The 18,431-nt window shown below is 37.5% G+C and overlaps 1 protein-coding gene across 1 annotated transcript in view; it reads left to right on the forward strand.

Annotated features, from left to right (window-relative positions):
• Window positions 1-18,431, forward strand: part of Ttn (titin) — a 285,547-nt gene that overhangs the window by 42,530 nt on the left and 224,586 nt on the right. The window contains exons 38-45 of the mRNA XM_042688233.1: window positions 487-747; window positions 1,227-1,368; window positions 1,462-1,627; window positions 2,726-2,957; window positions 5,135-5,419; window positions 5,632-5,757; window positions 11,015-11,203; window positions 16,533-16,594. Coding sequence (XP_042544167.1) covers window positions 487-747; window positions 1,227-1,368; window positions 1,462-1,627; window positions 2,726-2,957; window positions 5,135-5,419; window positions 5,632-5,757; window positions 11,015-11,203; window positions 16,533-16,594 — 1,463 coding nt within the window. The remainder of the gene's footprint in view (window positions 1-486; window positions 748-1,226; window positions 1,369-1,461; window positions 1,628-2,725; window positions 2,958-5,134; window positions 5,420-5,631; window positions 5,758-11,014; window positions 11,204-16,532; window positions 16,595-18,431) is intronic.

Genomic DNA, 18,431 nt, shown 5'->3' on the forward strand with positions numbered 1-18,431 from the left:
TCCCAATCATAGTAGTTAAAAGTAGTAGTACTTACAAGGCAGCGAAGAGCTGTGCTCACACCAATAATCCTAGCTACTCAGAAGGGTATGATCTGAAGGATCACAGCAATAAGAAAGTTGGACAGAAAAGACTTTGATATTCCATTTCCAATTAAGCAGCAAAATGCTAGACTGGAGACATGGCTCAAGGGGTATAGTGCCAACAGTGAGCAGAAAAGCTCATATTGCCTGGAGCCCAGTACTGTCATACACACACAGAAAAGAAAAACAACAACAGAAAGCTACCTAGAAATATGCGCCAGTATCTTTCACTTCATCTTACTGTTCATCTCTCTTGGCCTTGCCCTGCACAGGGGCATAAATCTCTTCATTATAATCACTTCACAACTACTGACAACATCACAAGTTTTCATCCTGTACCTGTTAGAATCTATATCCTATTTACATTAAAATTCTCCTTGGATGTTTTTATTTCCTCCTTTGTAGCAATCATGATTACATCCATGCTGAAGGACATCAATGCTGAAGAGAAAGACACCATCACTTTTGAGGTGACAGTAAACTATGAAGGCATCTCTTACAAATGGCTAAAGAATGGTGTGGAGATCAAATCAACTGATAGATGCCAAGTCAGAACCAAAAAGCTCACACACTCTCTGAACATCAGGAATGTTCACTTTGGAGATGCTGCTGATTACACATTTGTGGCTGGAAATGCAACATCAACAGCCACACTTTTCGTGGAAGGTATGGTTTCATAAATGCCCTATCTGTAGAACAACTATGCCATGTAAAATGTTGGTCTATCAAGTGATGAATAGACAAATAAAATTTGGTATATCCACCCAATGGGATTAATCAGCAATAAAAGGAAGTACTAATATACAAATACTTCTATACAAATACTGAAAACTTCATCCTAAAAGAGGCTAGCAAGAAAGGATCACGTGTTGTATGAGTCCTTTTATAGGAAATGTCTGCAACACACAAGTATATTCAAACATGTATCAGTGCTGATTTATAGTGAGAGATGATAAGAAGAGTGTAGGATGAGAAGGACAGAGTACCTGTTTTATTTGGGGGTAGAGGACAAGACTATCCCCAACCCCTGATGATGACTGCACAAATCTGCATACCCAGGAAGCCACTGAATTATACATTTTATATTAACTATAATCTCCATAAGGCTATCAAAATGTTAAAATTTTTTAAATGCTCTCTTTCAGCTCGCCATATAGAGTTTAGGAAGCATATTAAAGACATTAAAGTTCTTGAGAAGAAACGAGCCATGTTTGAATGTGAGGTTTCAGAACCTGACATTTCTGTCCAGTGGATGAAGAATGACCAAGAACTGCAGATAGAAGACAGGTCCATTATTTTGTCTTGCTATGCTGTATTCCAGGAATTCTCAGCTTCTTTTGAATCGCAGACGTTAAACTCCAATTTCTTTTCCGTCCATAGGATAAAGATTCAGAAGGAGAAATATGTCCACCGCCTTCTCATCCCATCTACACGCATGTCCGATGCCGGGAAGTACACAGTGGTAGCCGGCGGCAACATGTCCACTGCTAACCTCTTTGTTGAGGGCAGGGACGTGCGCATCCGAAGTATTAAAAAGGAGGTTCAGGTATTGTCTATATTTTGGAATCTGGGAGAAATCATCAACCATCCATAATGTGGTTTCTAGTTTAACTTTTGGCTTTTCCATTTTCTGACCAGTCTTTTAAAGTCTGAAGTCACTCCATAACTCCTGGCTCAGATTCCTCTACCCACATCAATTTAAGTCACAGTTTCCACTCACAGGGAATAAGTGCACTGAGCACACACTTGTCTCAGACCTCGTTTAAAAAATCTTACTTCAAATGGCTGCAGAGGCTTTGCTGTCTAATAAATGGCGACTTGCCATTTATGGCTACAGCACCATTGAGAAAAGAACTAAGATTTGAACATCAGTTCAAATTCTACCATCAGTTAGAATTAAGAGAATTTAGAATGAGGTGGCAGAGTCTCAGGATTTCCCCTATGGAAAGGCAGGTACATCGGGGCTTGGTGGCTGAGATTATGTCTCATGAGGTCTAAGAAGAATGCCAGTCTGAGTGAAGTTAGATTCCTGGCAAGGATACTGAGCAAACAAACTGCCGGAGTTCCCAAGTGATATCATGGAGTATGCTCAGAGAAGTATTTTCTCAGATTGTTCCTCCACAGAGAATCATACCTGAGAGGCCGCAGTGAGAATTTGAGAGAGAACACAGACAACCTGGCTTTGTCTTTTAGCCTTTATTGTCCAATTTTGAACTTTAACGTCCTCACTTTTAAAGCAAGACTGATAATTTCTCTCTAGCCCAGAAAATTATGTGGAATTATATGATAGGCAATCAAGTGGATAGTAATTTCCAAGTGCTCTATACAGAATTGAAAGCTCCTAGATATCAATTGTTATACTTCAGTTATTATTCATAGAGAAGCAAACATTTAAACATGAAATAAGTGTCTCTTTGGGAAGCCTCCCTCATTAATGCAGGGGCAAGCAGGTTTCTCTATAGAAGGGATTTGAGTGCCATTTGTCCAAAATTAGACAGGGAAAAATTATAATATGCTATCATCAGTCAACTTACCATATACAGATTTTATATGTTTTTCAAATGAAACGTTTTTTTTTTAAGAAACAATAACTAAGAGGAAAATGGATGAATTCAGTTTTCTTTTTATGTTGTTCAATCAACAGGTGATTGAGAAACAACGTGCTGTTGTTGAGTTCGAGGTCAATGAAGACGATGTTGATGCCCACTGGTATAAAGATGGCATTGAAATTAATTTCCAGATTCAAGAACGACACCAATATGTGGTGGAAAGAAGAATCCACCGGATGTTTATCTCTGAGACCAGACATAGCGATGCAGGCGAATACACCTTTGTGGCAGGAAGAAACAGGAGTTCAGTGACTCTCTTTGTCAATGGTATGTAGAAAGAGACTTTGGAATAATTTTTTCTTAAATCAGCCATTCACCAGTAGTTCCTGAAAATTTTCTAAAGAACCCCAGGCAGTCACGTGACACAGTTGCATTCATTGCCTCACTGTAGAAAGGAAAGGCAGCTGTTAACAGGACTATTCAGAGATCATTTCCCAGGAAGCATCTATTTGCTAAATCCTCATTTGCTTTACCAACACTACTGAACCTCTACTGTATGTCAATTATATTATGCTCCAAATGGGTTTCCAGATAAAGCATTAAGCTGTCTTCGTTCTCTGCCCTATACACTTACTACTTAAGCATTAGTAGCAATACTATACAAGCAACATGGAGATTTCCAGCCTCTGGTATAGAAAAGATGAGAGAACCCAATGTCCCCTTTGAGAATCATACTGGGCCTAGAGAGCCGCAGGCAGTATGGAACAAAGTACCATTTCACACACTTCCAAGCATTGCCAGGAACCTCATAACAGTTCTATAAAACTGGAACATTCCAGGGTCTAGGCAAGTGGCTCAGTGGTAGAGTGCTTGCCTTGCATGCATGAGGCCCTGGGTTCTATTCTTCAGCAGCACCAAAGCAGAAAAAGCCAGAAGTGGTGCTTTGGCTCCAGTGGTAGAGCGCTAGCCTTGAGCTGAAGAGCTGAGGGACAGCGGCCAGGTCCAGAGTTCAGGCTCCACGACTGACAAAAAAAAAAAAAAAAAAAAAAAAACTGGAACATTCCATTCAACTTCTGAATTCCTCATTGGAAATTCTAAGGCTTGCCAAACTGAGACTAGCCTAGACCCATACAGAAAAATGGGGCATCCATCCCAATCCCTATCTTACACTATATCTCTGAACAACAACAACAAAAAAAGCCCTGGGACAGATGAAGGTACACTAGGCATCATTTCAAGACTCCCAAATATCCAGTTACTCTTTTTTTTTTTTTTTTTTTTGCCAATCCTTAGGCTTGAATTCTGGTCCTATGTAAGGCTAGCACTCTACCACTTGAACCACAACACCGCTTCTGTGCAATTTATTGGAGTTAAGAGTCTCATGGACTTTCCTGACTGGGCTGGTTTCAAACTGCAGTCCTCAGATCTCAGCTTTCTGAGTAGCCAGGAATATACATATGAGCCACCAGTGCCCAGTGGTATCCAGTTACTCTTAAAATCAGTGTTAACAGTAGAGAAAGTAAGATACTAAAAAGTAAAGTTTATTTTTTCTGTAATAGTATCAGATATCAGCTTCACATAAGCCTTTTCTCCCCACTTCTGGGTTCAACCTAGGTCCATCCCCTCACTCACTCACAACTAAGAATGTTCTCTATCAGCATAGCCAGAAAGCTGAACATTGTTTAATCTACTGAATTGCATCTAACTATTCTGAAATAATATGAATTCAATTATTCAATGCTTACTGATTGCATTTCACTGGCACCTATATATAATGAAATGAGTGTGATGTACACAAATATAAACAAAACAAACAAACAAAATAAAGACTAAATAGGAAGAACATCTTTACCATGGTGGTTTACCTGAATGTCTTTTAAAACTAGGTAGTAGCTAGGCACCAGTAGCTTACACCTGTAATCCCAACAACTCAGGAGGCTGAGATCCGAGGATCATGGTTCAAAGCCAGCCCAGGCAGCAGTTAACCACCAATTAACCACCCAAAAGCCAGAAGTAGAGTTATGCCTCAAGTGGCAAGAGAGCTAGCCTTGAGTAAAAAGCTCTGGGACAGCACCCAGGCCCTGAGATCAAGCCCCAGGAGTAATACTCTGTCTCTGTCTCTATCTCTGTCTGTCTGTCTCTCTCCTCTCTCTCTCTCTCTCTCTCAATAAAACTATGTAGTAAGAAGTCATTCTAGAATCCTTTTAGATATTTGTTGCTGAGCCCCACTGTGAAGCTGTGCCGTTTTACTAAGGTATTTAATCCTCGTAGCAGTACCCTGCTCACCCCAGACATCAAGAAGAGCTTCTACAGCTTCTACTTGAGGGCAAAATACCTTCTTAGAGCAAAGAGTGCTCTGACATTCTGATGCAAGTAAAGATATCACAATTGCCCAGTTTTGTTTCCAGGCACATACCACCCAGCAATAAAGTAATACAGAGCTTTGTAAGTTTTCCTGTGTCCTTGCTGGTTTTCATATGCTATTTTCTGTCATTTACTTCCAGCCCCTGAACCACCCCAAGTTCTGCAGGAGCTCCAGCCCATCACAGTCCAGTCTGGCAAGCCTGCTCGCTTCTGTGCTGTGATCTCTGGCAGACCACAGCCCAAAATTTCCTGGTACAAGGAAGAACAGCTGCTTTCCACTGGCTTCAAGTGCAAATTTCTTCATGATGGGCAAGAATACACACTTTTGCTGATCGAGGCCTTCCCAGAGGATGCAGCCGTCTATACCTGTGAAGCCAAGAATGACTATGGCGTAGCCACCACCTCCGCTTCACTGTCAGTAGAAGGTAGGAAGGCCTGAGCACTTCCAGCTGAAAACACAAAAATGCCAGCTCCAGGCTCTTTCAGGCTACTTAATTTACAATTTGGAACTTATAAAAATGGATGACTCCCCAAATTTGAAAGCACTTCATTGCAAAATAAAGATAAATGTGCATGCTTCCATCTGTGAGGTGTAGGGTGACATAGTTGTAACATGTCTCATGGTCTCTTTCTTTAGTTCCAGAAGTTCTGTCTCCAGATCAGGAAATGCCAGTTTATCCCCCCGCCATTATTACTCCACTTCAAGACACTGCCACCTCTGAGGGGCGACCAGCCCGCTTTCAGTGCAGAGTTTCTGGAACAGGTAGGTTTTTGAACATATGATATCATCGATAGTATTTCAACAATGATGCAAGAAAAAGTGCTCTCATCTTTTCCTCCTTGGCAGACATCTGTCAGGTTTAATTTGGTATATGTTCATGGGCATCCAGCAAATCACTCCTTTACATTATTGACATAAGAATGAAATGAATGTTTTGTACCCTTAAAAATGGCCAGGGTAGCCAGGCATCATTGGCTCATGCCTATAATCCTGGCTACTCAACAGGCTGAGATCTGAGGATCATGGTTCAAAGCCAACCAGGCACAAAAGTCCATGAGAGTCTTATCTCCAATTAATCACCAGAAAACCGGAAGTGGCGCTGTGGGTCAAGTGGTAGAGTTCTAGCCTTGAGCTGAAGAGCTGAGGGACAGCGCCAAGGCTCAGAGTTTAAGCCCCACAACCAAAAAAAAGAAAGAAAGAAAGACGATCAGAATAGATCAAGTGTGGTGTGGTGTCACACACCTGTAATCCCAGCTACCCAGGAAGCAGAGATAGGATTGAAGTCTGAGGACAGCTCAGACAAAGTTAGTGGAAACCTTATCTGTAAAACAATGTAAAAATGAAAGAACTACTGTGTGGCTCACATGCTAGGTAGAACACTTGCTTAAGAAAGGCAAGATGGGGCTGGGAAGGTGGCTCAGTGGTAGAGCACTTGCCTTGCATGCTCGAGGCCCTGGGTTCGATTCCTCAGCACCACATAAGAAAAAGCCGGAAGTGGCGCTGTGGCTTAAGTGGTAGAGTGCTAGCCTTGAGATGAAGAGCTGAGGGACAGCACCCAGGCCCAGAGTTCAGGCCCCACGACCGGACCCCAAAAAAAAAAAAGAAAAGAAAGAAAGGCAAGGCAAGATGTGCAGTTAAATCCTTAGTATTTACAAAAGAAATGCTTAGGGTAGCAAATACTATGTGGATTTTCCTCCCATCACTATACAAATCAAATTTTCCACAACTTTTGAAAAGCCATGTTCCTTTATGGCATGATTGTATCTGTACTTTCATCTCTTGATTGACAAATTACAATGACAAAAAACATTATTTGCTTGATTATAATAGCATATACACATACATATATTAAGTCTATTTGTAAGTGGACAATACTACATAAAAGGTTTATTCCATTGGAAGGCAAGAGCCTGTAGGGAGCCAAAGTACAAGCTTTATAATCAAAGAGACTAGATTTGAACCTTGGCTCCCATGGGTGACCTTAATGAAAATGATTTCACTGTTGCATTCCATCTCAGAACCTCTATTTCCTGAGGTCAAGGATTCTGAATGGTACCAGTAATAGCAAAAAGTATATCCCTACCCCAGAGTAACACCTACTACATAGTAGATACTCCATAGGTAATTATTGATGAGATGCAGGAATAACTCAAATAATTAACACAAATCACTTACAATATTATCATGATTAAGTTAGATAACAAGCCAACATACAGCACTGTGCCACCACCATGTAAAAATCATCTAATCACAGTTAACAACTTCCATTTTCAATTGGATCATGCTTCTGAAACACCACCTGTATTTCCCCTTACTTGACTTTGGGAAAATGTAACAATATACATATAACCATGTTAAACCAATTATTACTGAAGACTGATCTCAGATCGAGACTAGATAAATCAAATGAATAAATGGTTGATTTATCCCAAATGAAAACTACTCTCTCATTTTTTTGTTTTATATAAACCTACATCAAAGGGAATGTCTCAATAATTAGGTGTGTCACAGCACTCTTACTTACTAAGCCTTATTGTTTCATTATGTTTCTCCTGCTAGTTTATAGGGTAATCTTTATCTTGCCAAGAGTTATTTTTTCTAAACAAGTTCGTATTTCAATAAGACTTCTAACCTAATGATTTCTGCCTTTTGGATGGAGATGAAAATCTAGAAAGCAAATGGACCTGTTTGATTTTGTAAACATAATTAAAGTAGAATGTATGGAAAACATCTGTAGAAAGCATGGCTGTAAGGTGACTGATGCTCAATACACTCATTTTTATAGTCACAAAGAGACTTGTAGAGATACACGTATTGGATAAGCAAAGTGGAAACATATTATTAACGTTCTGTCTTTGAAAAATACTAAATATCAATAAATTAGGACTGATTTAATAACATTCTACTAACACAAAATTCATTTAAAAATCAAATTCACCAGAGCTATACTAAATAATATATCCAGTCATTGGATTTTAGAATATTTTCCTATAAACATATATGTAAATTATTCAAAGTATTAACAACAATCATCTTAGCTATTTTTATGTAATGGTCCTAAGTTTATAGATCATATTAAAATTGTCTCTCTAGGTGTGGACAACTACATCAAAGGCTTCAAATAGGACTCTGATTTGGATAGAATAAGAAAAAAATTCTCTTTGCTATATAACTAATGTCTATAAATATTAGAATGGATCTTATAAAACATGAGATCATTATATCCCTAAGGACAGAAATATTTATACACATGTAGAGTTTTTCTGTCTTCTTGTTGACTAGTTTACTACACAACAGAAATCAAATGTATTAAATAAAATACCCTTTCCAAAAACTTGATAAATCATCTAGTTTAGTCACTGGAACTGAAAATATTTACTCAATATACTCTAATGAAATATTGACTAAGATAGTAAGTGAAGCCTTTCCAAAAATTAGAGAAAGTTATGAGCTTTCAAAAGTCTTGGTCTTTATATTTTTGGAAACTGAATACTCTCTGAAGCATAAAATATTGTTCTGAGAAATCTAGTGGTGCTTCTTAAACAAGGAAATTTTTTTTTATCAGTTAAAGGTTTCTGGTGCCCCCTGCTGGCAAAAGAGAAATTTGAAAAGGTAAAAGTTAAAATGTTACAAAGTTAACTAGCCTCTTGGTAGTGTTTATTCATTCTACAGCGGATGAGTCTATATGACTTGGGGGCTTACAGAGTAACAGCTAAATGAAAGAGCAAACCATTAGTCTAGAAATTATAGTTTCCCATTGTTCATTTAAAAATCTATTCCATTTTGATTTTACCTATATGTATTGCACCCTTGCTTGTGAAGATGTCACACCAGGGGCTGAGGGTGTCTCGTCTGGACCTCTATTGTTCAGGACCTCAACATACGGATGAGAGATGTATACATACACTTAGATCCAAAGTTGTGAGTGCCATCATAGCGCTCAGTGTTCTTTGCCTGGGGTGGGGTGAGGGCAGTTGGAGAAGTTGTATGATCAGTGAGTACAATGGCACAAAGGTGGAAAGACCATCCATAAAGTGAAATAAGCTTCTGAGAACTAGTCACTTGCTGTTAACTACAAGTGGTTTAGTATGGTTAGAAAGAGGTATCATGAGAAGGTTAGAAGGCTAGAGAAGAAGGCAAAGTCTGGACAGTAAAATACAGTATTCTATGCTTAGGATTTGAGAGTTGACCTGGCTTATATTGAGGAATTACTGAAGCATTTTTAAGCGCCTAGGTTACATGATCAGGGTTGTCTTTGTCTTTAGACACAATAATGTGACAGAAAAAGGAGGGATGGGCAAATGAGGTAGATGAGGCGAAATAAAGTGAAGCTACTAGAACAGGCCTAGAGGCTGTTGAGAACCTTCCCTACGGGGAAGGAGAGCAGGGCAGTAGATTGGAGATAAATTCAGGAGATCAGGGGACCAAGATTTAAGAGTCAACTATAGGAGTGAAGAGCAGGAAAAGTAGCATAGCCTCACAAAAGCTATAAGGGATCAGTGACCAACAAAGATAATAGAAACCCAGCATGGAGCGCTAAGTGCATTGTCAAGTGAGGTTTTGCCTTTTAGCTCATTTGTTATTAAAAGTTCCTGCCCAATAGCCTCTATGTGTGTCCTAGGGCCTCATTTAGTTCACCAAAAGAAAAATTGTCAGTGAAGAGAATTTTTTAAGGGGAGGTGCTAAACCCTTTACCTCCCATTTCTAATGGTTTTTAAAAGCATACATACACACAAAAGAACTGTTTGAGGAATGATCATTAAAATTCTTGTAGCAACATTGGTTATTAAATCACAAGGCTTCATCTTTTGTTATAACATCAAAAACACCACTGCTTCCTCCAACATTATATTCTTGCTTTAATTGCTTACTTGTACCAGTAATTTATAAAGTTTTTTATGTATCTTATGTCACTTAATTCTCATGGTAACTGTCTGCAATGATTACAACGTGAATTATTATGTTTCCAATTTCACAAATGAGAAATCTGGTCCAAAGATAGTAAATGACAAATCTTAGGTAATATACCTGCAAGATTTCAGTGGCAGGATTTCATTTTTTTTTTACCTGTTACCCCTTAGGCAACAAGAAGCAAAGACATTTCTTTCTTTAAAAGGATAATCTGTAGTTTATAAACAACTCACATCATAGGAAGATAAACTTCATAAATCAACATTAGTGCCAGAAGTATGACAATATAATAATTCTTATTTTATCCTTAATAAGGCTTTTTAAATTTTCTATTAAGATAGCTCACGTCTTGTGCAGAAATAATGTTATCATAATGTATTATAACTGCTACTTTAAAAATTAAATATGTCGGAGGAGGTAACAATGCTCGATAGGAAATATACTCATTACCTTACTCGTGTAACTTTAACCCCTCTGTACAGTGTTTTTACAATAAAAGACATATAAAAATTAAATATGTCTAAAATGCTCAAATCCTATAGTCTCTCAATTTAAAAAATTATGTCTGTACAATTATTTGTGCCACATATATGATTTGGCTGAAGCCTTTACACACCAGCTCATTGGGAATGAAAACATAAAGGCTTTTTCTCCAACTTTCAAGGATGTCTATTTTAGACTCTATGGAATAGTGATCTTCTCTGCCCTCATTAATCTTTCTGTAAGCTGGAAGTAGGGGTTTTTCCCATTTCCTATTGCCGAACACAGTCACAGTTCCAGATCTAGTCCTTCATGAGGAGGCCATCCCCTGGCCATGTTTTCCTCAAAACCACTGACTATGTCAAAATCATAACCTCATGTCTACCACATGACTTGCCAATGCCACAAAATAATATTACCAAATTCTATATTTTTTTAACATTACAAGTTCAACAGTAGAACAAACTGGATTTTTCTAGAGTCAGCTTGGAAATGAATTGAAAACATATAACGTTCTAGGATAAAGATGCACTCTAGTCACTGGTCTAATGACTGCTTTGTGGCAGGTAATAAAAAAAATCCACTCTTTTGTGATCTAAATATCTTTTTATTTCCTTTTGTGATACAGATCTAAAGGTGTCTTGGTATAGCAAAGACAAGAAAATCAAGCCATCCCGCTTCTTTAGAATGACTCAGTTTGAAGACACTTACCAACTGGAAATTGCTGAAGCCTATCCAGAGGATGAGGGAACCTACACTTTTGTTGCTAACAATGCTGTTGGCCAAGTATCAAGCACAGCCAACTTGAGACTGGAAGGTAGAGTAAAGCATCTTTAAGAACCACATTTAAACTGAGATCTAATCTTATAATGGCAGTAACCATTACTAAAATGTTCGTGTCAATTATCATTGGTTCCACCATTTTTCTTTATAACTCCACTAATTATTCCATGTTACATGTGATGCTCTCGCTGCTCTTATGAATGACAAATCATCATCTTTTATTTTCCCCACTTATTCTCCATACAGTTTTGTGATAATACCAGTCATCACCAGGTTTCAGGCTTCCTGATCAGCATGTATCAGAATGGGGAGAAATAAGCTGAAGAAATAGATAGATTTTGTTTCTCACTTAACTAGGATGAAAATCTTATTTTTTTTTTACAACTGAAAGTGTTATCATTATCCCATTGTGTTGACACAACTATGATTTTATAGGACCTATTGTAAATATTTCAGATCTGTTCTCAAGCTAAATATATTAACCATTACTCAAAGAATGTTTGGCTGTTGAAAGGCTCTGTGTTAAGGTAGCTGAACATTTCTGTCAGTTGGCTTTTAAATTGAAATCAGAAACATATCCTCATTTTACAGGAGCCACTTCAAGTTAAAACAAGAATACTATGGGCTGGGATGTGTGGCTCACTACTTAGCATGCTGGAGATGCTAGATTTGGTTCTCTGCACCAAAAAATAAACAAGTAAAAATAAAACATAGGGAAAGAAAGAAAACAAGTACAGGAAGATTTTTAGTCAGTCATACATTTTTCTGAATGTTAAAAAAAAGAAAAGCATCTGGAAAAACTATCATTTCTTTCCTTAATTTTACGCACCTTGGTGGAATGTTTTCTTAATGATCTGAAGTGGTTCACAAAATAGAAAACTCTGTTTTACACACAGAAGAAGAAAAAATTGAGTACTCCAATCTGGTTGCACACCCCACTATTTCCCTCATGAACAACCGAGTGAAGTTCCTTAAGTCATTTGTGTCTCAACTTTCCTGCCAGGTCAATGGAAGGGAAGTGGACCTTTTCTTCAGTGGTGACACACAATAACAATGCATTAAGAATTAACTATATTCTAGTCCATGGCTGAAATTTGTGACAGATCTATAGCCACCTCCAAAAGAATGTTGGATTAAATACAGGGAAAGGCATTAAAAACTGGCATGCTTCTTTTCAGGATTTAGCAAATTTGAAGAAGTTACATCCAACTCTCAATGGCATGTCTCTTCATCAATTTCATTTAAGAAGGAGGCCCTTGGCCAAAAGCCCATCTTCATCCAGCCTCTGTCAAGCCTCAGGGTGCACAGCGGGGAGACAGTCAGATTTCATGCAAGGGTTTCTGGTATTCCCAAGCCAGAAATTCATTGGTTTCACAACCAGCAACCAATTCTGCCAACAAAAGATGTAGTTTTCCACTTTGAGGAGACCACAGGCATGGCTTTAATGCTTATAGTTGATGCTTACTCAGAGCATGCTGGGCAGTACTGTTGCAAAGCAGCCAATAGTGCTGGGGAAGCCACTTGTGCAGCCACACTCACAGTGACTCTCGAAGGTAAAGCCCATCTTGCTTCAAAGACTTTGATTTGCTGCATACCTTCTGTTTCCACTATTACTAACCAGGGTCTCTGTTGTTTGGTTCATTGCATGCTGTGATCAGTCCCTAATCTACTAAAACAACAACAACAAACACCTAATACCTAACACATCTCTCCCAATTCAATGTTAGGTTTACCTGTGTAATTCAAATTTCACCAAAGTATGTGATCTATGCATTCATGAAAAAAAAAAAAAGATTGTTTTGGTAGACTCCAACTTTGCTTGGCTCTTTTTACCTTTCTAAACAACATCATATCATTAAACAATCTATGTGCTGTTTATTGTCCTAAAGTATATGATGGAGAAAGGACAAACGGTGTCTCACATAGCTGAAAAACTATGGGGCTGGATGGAGACAGATTATGTGACTCGATATAGTTGCCAAGATACCAAACAGAAGGAACCCGATTTTGTGTGGCATTCATATAAACCTTCCTCTGACACTCACCATTGGATGATTGTGAATGGGCTTTCTTTTGTGTAACCTTGATGTCCTCAACCATATTGTATCCAGCATGCTGCTCCCAAGTGACAATGACATCTTTCATCATCTTCCATGCCTTGTTATGTTTCTAACCTAAAGTGGCAACACTTAGATCTTAATATTCTTTTCTTTTTCTTGCTACTTGTTTATACAAGTCCCAGATAGGCAAAGTTTTGGGGAAAATGTAAGGAAGTCCACCAAGTCTCAGGCAGTGGTAGATTCCTCTTTCACAAAGGAAGAGAGCAAAATATCTCAAAAGGAAATTAAGTCATTTTGAAGCTCTTCATATCAATATGAAGTGCAGGTTTTTGAGAGTATGTCTGAAAGTTCCACCCAACAGCTGTATTTGTTCAAGTGGTAGAGCTGCACCAGATGGCAACCTTTCCTAAATAGCTGACAGCAGAATTATCTGAGAGAGGTGCTGAAAAGCCAATGGGTGAGGCACGGAAGATTCTCCCGCATCTTCAAGACTTCACTGTAAAGGGAAATCACTCAGTTTCTCTGTGTTGTAGATGAATCTTTTGTTGATGTAACCCAGACTCATGAAGGTGTAAAGAGAGAGGATTCTGAGAGAATGAAGCAATCACAAGATGGAAATAGTCATTGTCTTATTATACGCCATGTTCAGCTCATAGACCAAGGATTGTGCACAATGACTATAGAGAGAAGACAAGATCCGCAGTACTAAATATGGGAGGTGGTTATTTGATTCTTAGCTATGACTTGATTCATTTCATCTTCATTGCTTTATGCAGATTTATGCATTTTATATATCCATGCAAATTGAGTCGATGGATATGTTGATTAAAACATCCCTAGCATTTGACTTTCACATATAGTTTAAGGAAGTCAATGTTTATTGCAGATGAGCTGCTTTTCTAATATTTACCAAATGTAGATCTAGTAAATATACTAAAGGAAGATGAAAAATTGTAGTTGGCTAAGTACTTATAGGGTATTTATTTTATCTGATACTATGCAATATTTGAATTTAATTGCTTGAATAGTGAAGGATCCCCAGTTATTATCTATCCTTTTCAGATCCAGAGGCTCTAGCTATTGATAAGGAAGGCACAAAAGTAGGAATGGGCTCCTGAAATAATAAGGCTTGGGTTGGCACACAATCAGCAGTTTATAGATAGATCTTAATGAATGATACTGCTTTTGCAGCCGTCAGTTCTCCTGGAATTGTATAGCATTCTCATGGCAAGATCATTATGGTTTTTACTATTGTGCCTGATTCTTGACTTTTTTCCTGGAAGAGCACAGATAAACCTGTCTGAATGAGAGAGGCCATCTCCCTCTTACCTAGCCTTGCCTGTTAGACACTAATAAAATGAGAAAACCCTTCAAGTGCTGGGAGCTGGTAGTATGTATCTGCAGTCAAAGGGGTTTCTCTCTGTCCCAAGGAGAGGACTTGGTGAAAGATTATCAATCATTCCTAAAGGCTATGGAAAGTTCTTCCTTGATACTGGCCACATTATTGTTGAAATGTTAGAGATGAACAAAAGACAGCACAGTGCTATCTATTTCTGCACAGAATTTTAAAGCCAAAAACTTTCTTTCTCCCAATAGTCAGCCAATCAAGCTCACAATTAATGATCCAGTTGGGCCCATTAATTCATTTAATGCATCTGTAGTACCCTCTCACCAAAAAGGGACTGTTTTATTTCTTAACCTGAGATTTTGTTGTAGAGCTAGTTCTGGTTCTTTCTCCATAGGCTTCAAAAGGAACATCTCAAATACTCAGGTCCACTTAGTAGAAGGGAAACTCCATCATCTAAGGAATTGGCTCTCATTTCACTGAAACTTATAGCTAGAACAACAGCCACATCAAATGGTTGTTTATCTGGAGGTGTTGGCTATGAGCATATAGGTGTCAGCTATGAAGTTTCTGCAGCAATTGTGTAATTGAGTGTTGTCTTCATTGTGGAGGTGAAAGAAATGTGGACCTTTTGACATCATTTGTAAAGGATCCAGTGCCATAAAATAGTATTTGAAGGTCAAATTCTTAGTGTGAATTAAAATGGGTATTTTTGCCCTAGGAGTTGACTTAGTTCCAATTAATAATACTAGTGTTCATAAAGCAAGAGCATTCTGTTAGAAGTCCAGACAGCCTTTTTGTACTTACAAAGATAAAGGAAAATACACCTTAGATATTTGAAAACCGAGGGATCAGGCATAGTTGTCTAATTATTTAACATTAAGCCAATATTTGAATATTTCTTTTTTATTTTGACCTAATAAGTTTGTGTAGGCAATATACCTGTCCGTCCAAATCAGATAAGAATACCACTTGGGTATGCTTGAATAGAGTTCTTGTGTTTATAAAAATCAAAGATGTATCATATATTATTTTGGAGAATAACACGTGCCCTTTTCATTTCATCCTAATGACATTCCATCTTCTCAACAGTCTTACAAACACAGCTAACTGTGCCTTTCCCAAACTTGATTCTTACTAGCAAAAGAATCACAAACTGGAGCAGTTACAATAATTACTCTTGGTTCAGACAACAAAAGTATTAAAACACTCAAAGAATAAAAACAACCCATGAAATAAGCAGAGAATCGTCAAAGAAAACATCATGTTTGTCATTCACTTCATGCTAAAGATCACAAGAAGAAAGGAGTCAAGTCTACTAAAAGTGTGCCACATGGCCTGAAGAATGACTGGTCTCAGGGCGCCAACTTTCCCCAGGGGGCTGCCTTCTAAAAGCTATTATACCTGTTCCTTGTATAATCAAAGCAATTTGGAGTTTAGGAGTCTTTGTCTTACTCCTTGACATGTAATTAGGCTTGCAATTTAAAGTTTCAAAGGTGGCTCAAATCAAAGGACTACTTACTAGCAAAAAAGAAAGTTTCATTCTGCAGGATGAACTGAGAATAGCCCTCAACTAAAAGTGCCAAGCAAGAAAATGCATGTTCCTAACAAATGCAATTTCACCTTGTAGCCACTGATCAGTCAATAGGACATTTTAAACACAGACTATTCCTTTATATATGGATTGCTTTTCTGAATGCATGTTAAGGCATGGGGAAATATAGTACTAAAAGTGGAAATTTCAGAGAGAAGCTAAAATAAAAATGTTTTTAATCTTTCTGTCCACCTTGTCATGTACTTTATCAGCTCATTATTTTGTTTGGCATGGACTTTGGTGAACTTAGGGGTGTAGTTTTCTGGATTGATAATACAGAGAACATTTGAATCATCTGAGACATGAAATGAATAGGAAGTATATGCTGTTAATCACCAAAATCTGTTTTTTTTTTTCATTTTAGCCCCGGAATCAATTTTACATGAGAGGATTGAACAACAGATTGAAATGGAGATGAAAGGTATCGTTTTAATGAATGTGAGATTAAAGTAGAAATTCCAAAGGATTAATAGAATCCTTGTGAAGTCTTATTTCTCTTAGTATTATTGAAGAAAGAATGACATAAATGTTCAAATATATCTCTTAGAGCATATATTACTATGTCGCATGCTTGGTTTATTATGCTAATGGTTACATGCATTCCATGATAATTTGTTGTTATGGTAATTAAAAAATCTCATATTGGATTAGCCATATTCAATTTCACATTTGCAGCCATTTTCAAAAGTATATATTATAAAAATTTGTCATCTTAATGCATGAAATTATGAAGTAGAAGTTTATTTTCTGAATCACAGTGAATTAAAGTTGAGCAATAGACAATAACCTAACTATCATTTTCAGAATGAATGTCATGAATGAAATTATGTCTGAAATGCTATTGTATTTAGGAGGATGTGTGAACATATTACATTCCTATTCTTGGTTTACACTTCATGCACATATATCATTTTAACATTGATATGTCTCTTACACTGGCTTGCAGATAGCTGTCTCATGTGATCCTTATTGCCTGCTTTTCTTTGCATAACATTGTGACTTTATGGCTGTATTAGTTCGAATAAACGCCTTCTCATTTTACCTACTTATTTATGGTTATAGTTCTTGCCTATATCTTAAATAGTTAATTCTCAAAAATGTAGAACTTTAATCTACAATCAAAAGGATCAGAAAGGGCGTTTATTCCACTCTCTGCAAGTCAGGTAAGACTTTCCTCTTAGCCATCCAAACAACAAAGTTTTCCTGCTCTCAAAACAAATATGCACAGGAATATGTTATTTTGAAATGCATTTTTGCTTGTTCAAGAAGAAATTTCAACAGTTTGAAGAAAAGACCAGACAACGAACGATTTTCGTGTCAGAATCTTTTAAACAGAGCATGGTGTTGCGTTTATTCGAACAAATATGGTGAGTGAATTTTTTTCTGGATTTGTGAGAATCTGAGCATGTACTTTATTTCATTTCCTATTTTGCAATTTCATTTTTTTCAACTTTTTCAAGTGCTGTGGAAAATAGTAAAATGCTTTATAATTTAATATTTTTTTAGAATTATTCTACGAAGAAGAAGCTGAACAGTCTGAAAGAGTTACACGGGATGCCTTTTCAGATTCCGAAGACATAGACCACAGCTCCATGACTGCTAAGAGATATGCAAGTAGAATATCATCTACAAGCTCCTGGCCTGACTATTTCAAACCTTCTTTTACACAAAAACTTACATTTAAATATGTGTTAGAGGGTGAACCTGTTGTGTTTACATGTAGCTTACTTGCTTGTCCAACTCCAGAAATGACTTGGTTTCATAATAATCGACCTATTCCAACAGGTCTTCGTCGGGTTATAAAAACTGAGAGTGATGTACATCATCACTCTTCCAGTTTAGAGGTGAAAAGGGTCCAAGATAGAGACTCTGGATGTTATAGATTATTGGCAGTTAATAGTGAAGGGTCTGCTGAATCAAGTGCATCATTACTTGTAATCCAAAAAGGGCAAGATGAGAAATACTTAGAATTTCTCAAAAAGGCAGAACAGACATGTGAAAATCTGGAGGCTCTCGCTAAAAGAAAAGAAGGTAGGGTAAAGGTTGATCTGAGGTTTACTGGTTCTCCCTTTAGCAAAAAACAAGACATGGGACAAAAAGGGATGATGAGAACCATACACTTTAATACATTAAGTCCTGGCAAGAAAAAAGATTATGTTTATGATGAAGAATGTATAGAAAGTAAATCTGATGTAGGAGGATGGCTTAATATAGGTGAAAGTTTCCTGGATGAGGAGACCAAAATAAAGTTGAACCGTTTACG

This window comes from Dipodomys spectabilis, unplaced genomic scaffold, assembly GCF_019054845.1.
Source record: "Dipodomys spectabilis isolate Male_0828 unplaced genomic scaffold, ASM1905484v1 ptg000115l, whole genome shotgun sequence".
Classification (NCBI taxonomy): domain Eukaryota; kingdom Metazoa; phylum Chordata; class Mammalia; order Rodentia; family Heteromyidae; genus Dipodomys; species Dipodomys spectabilis.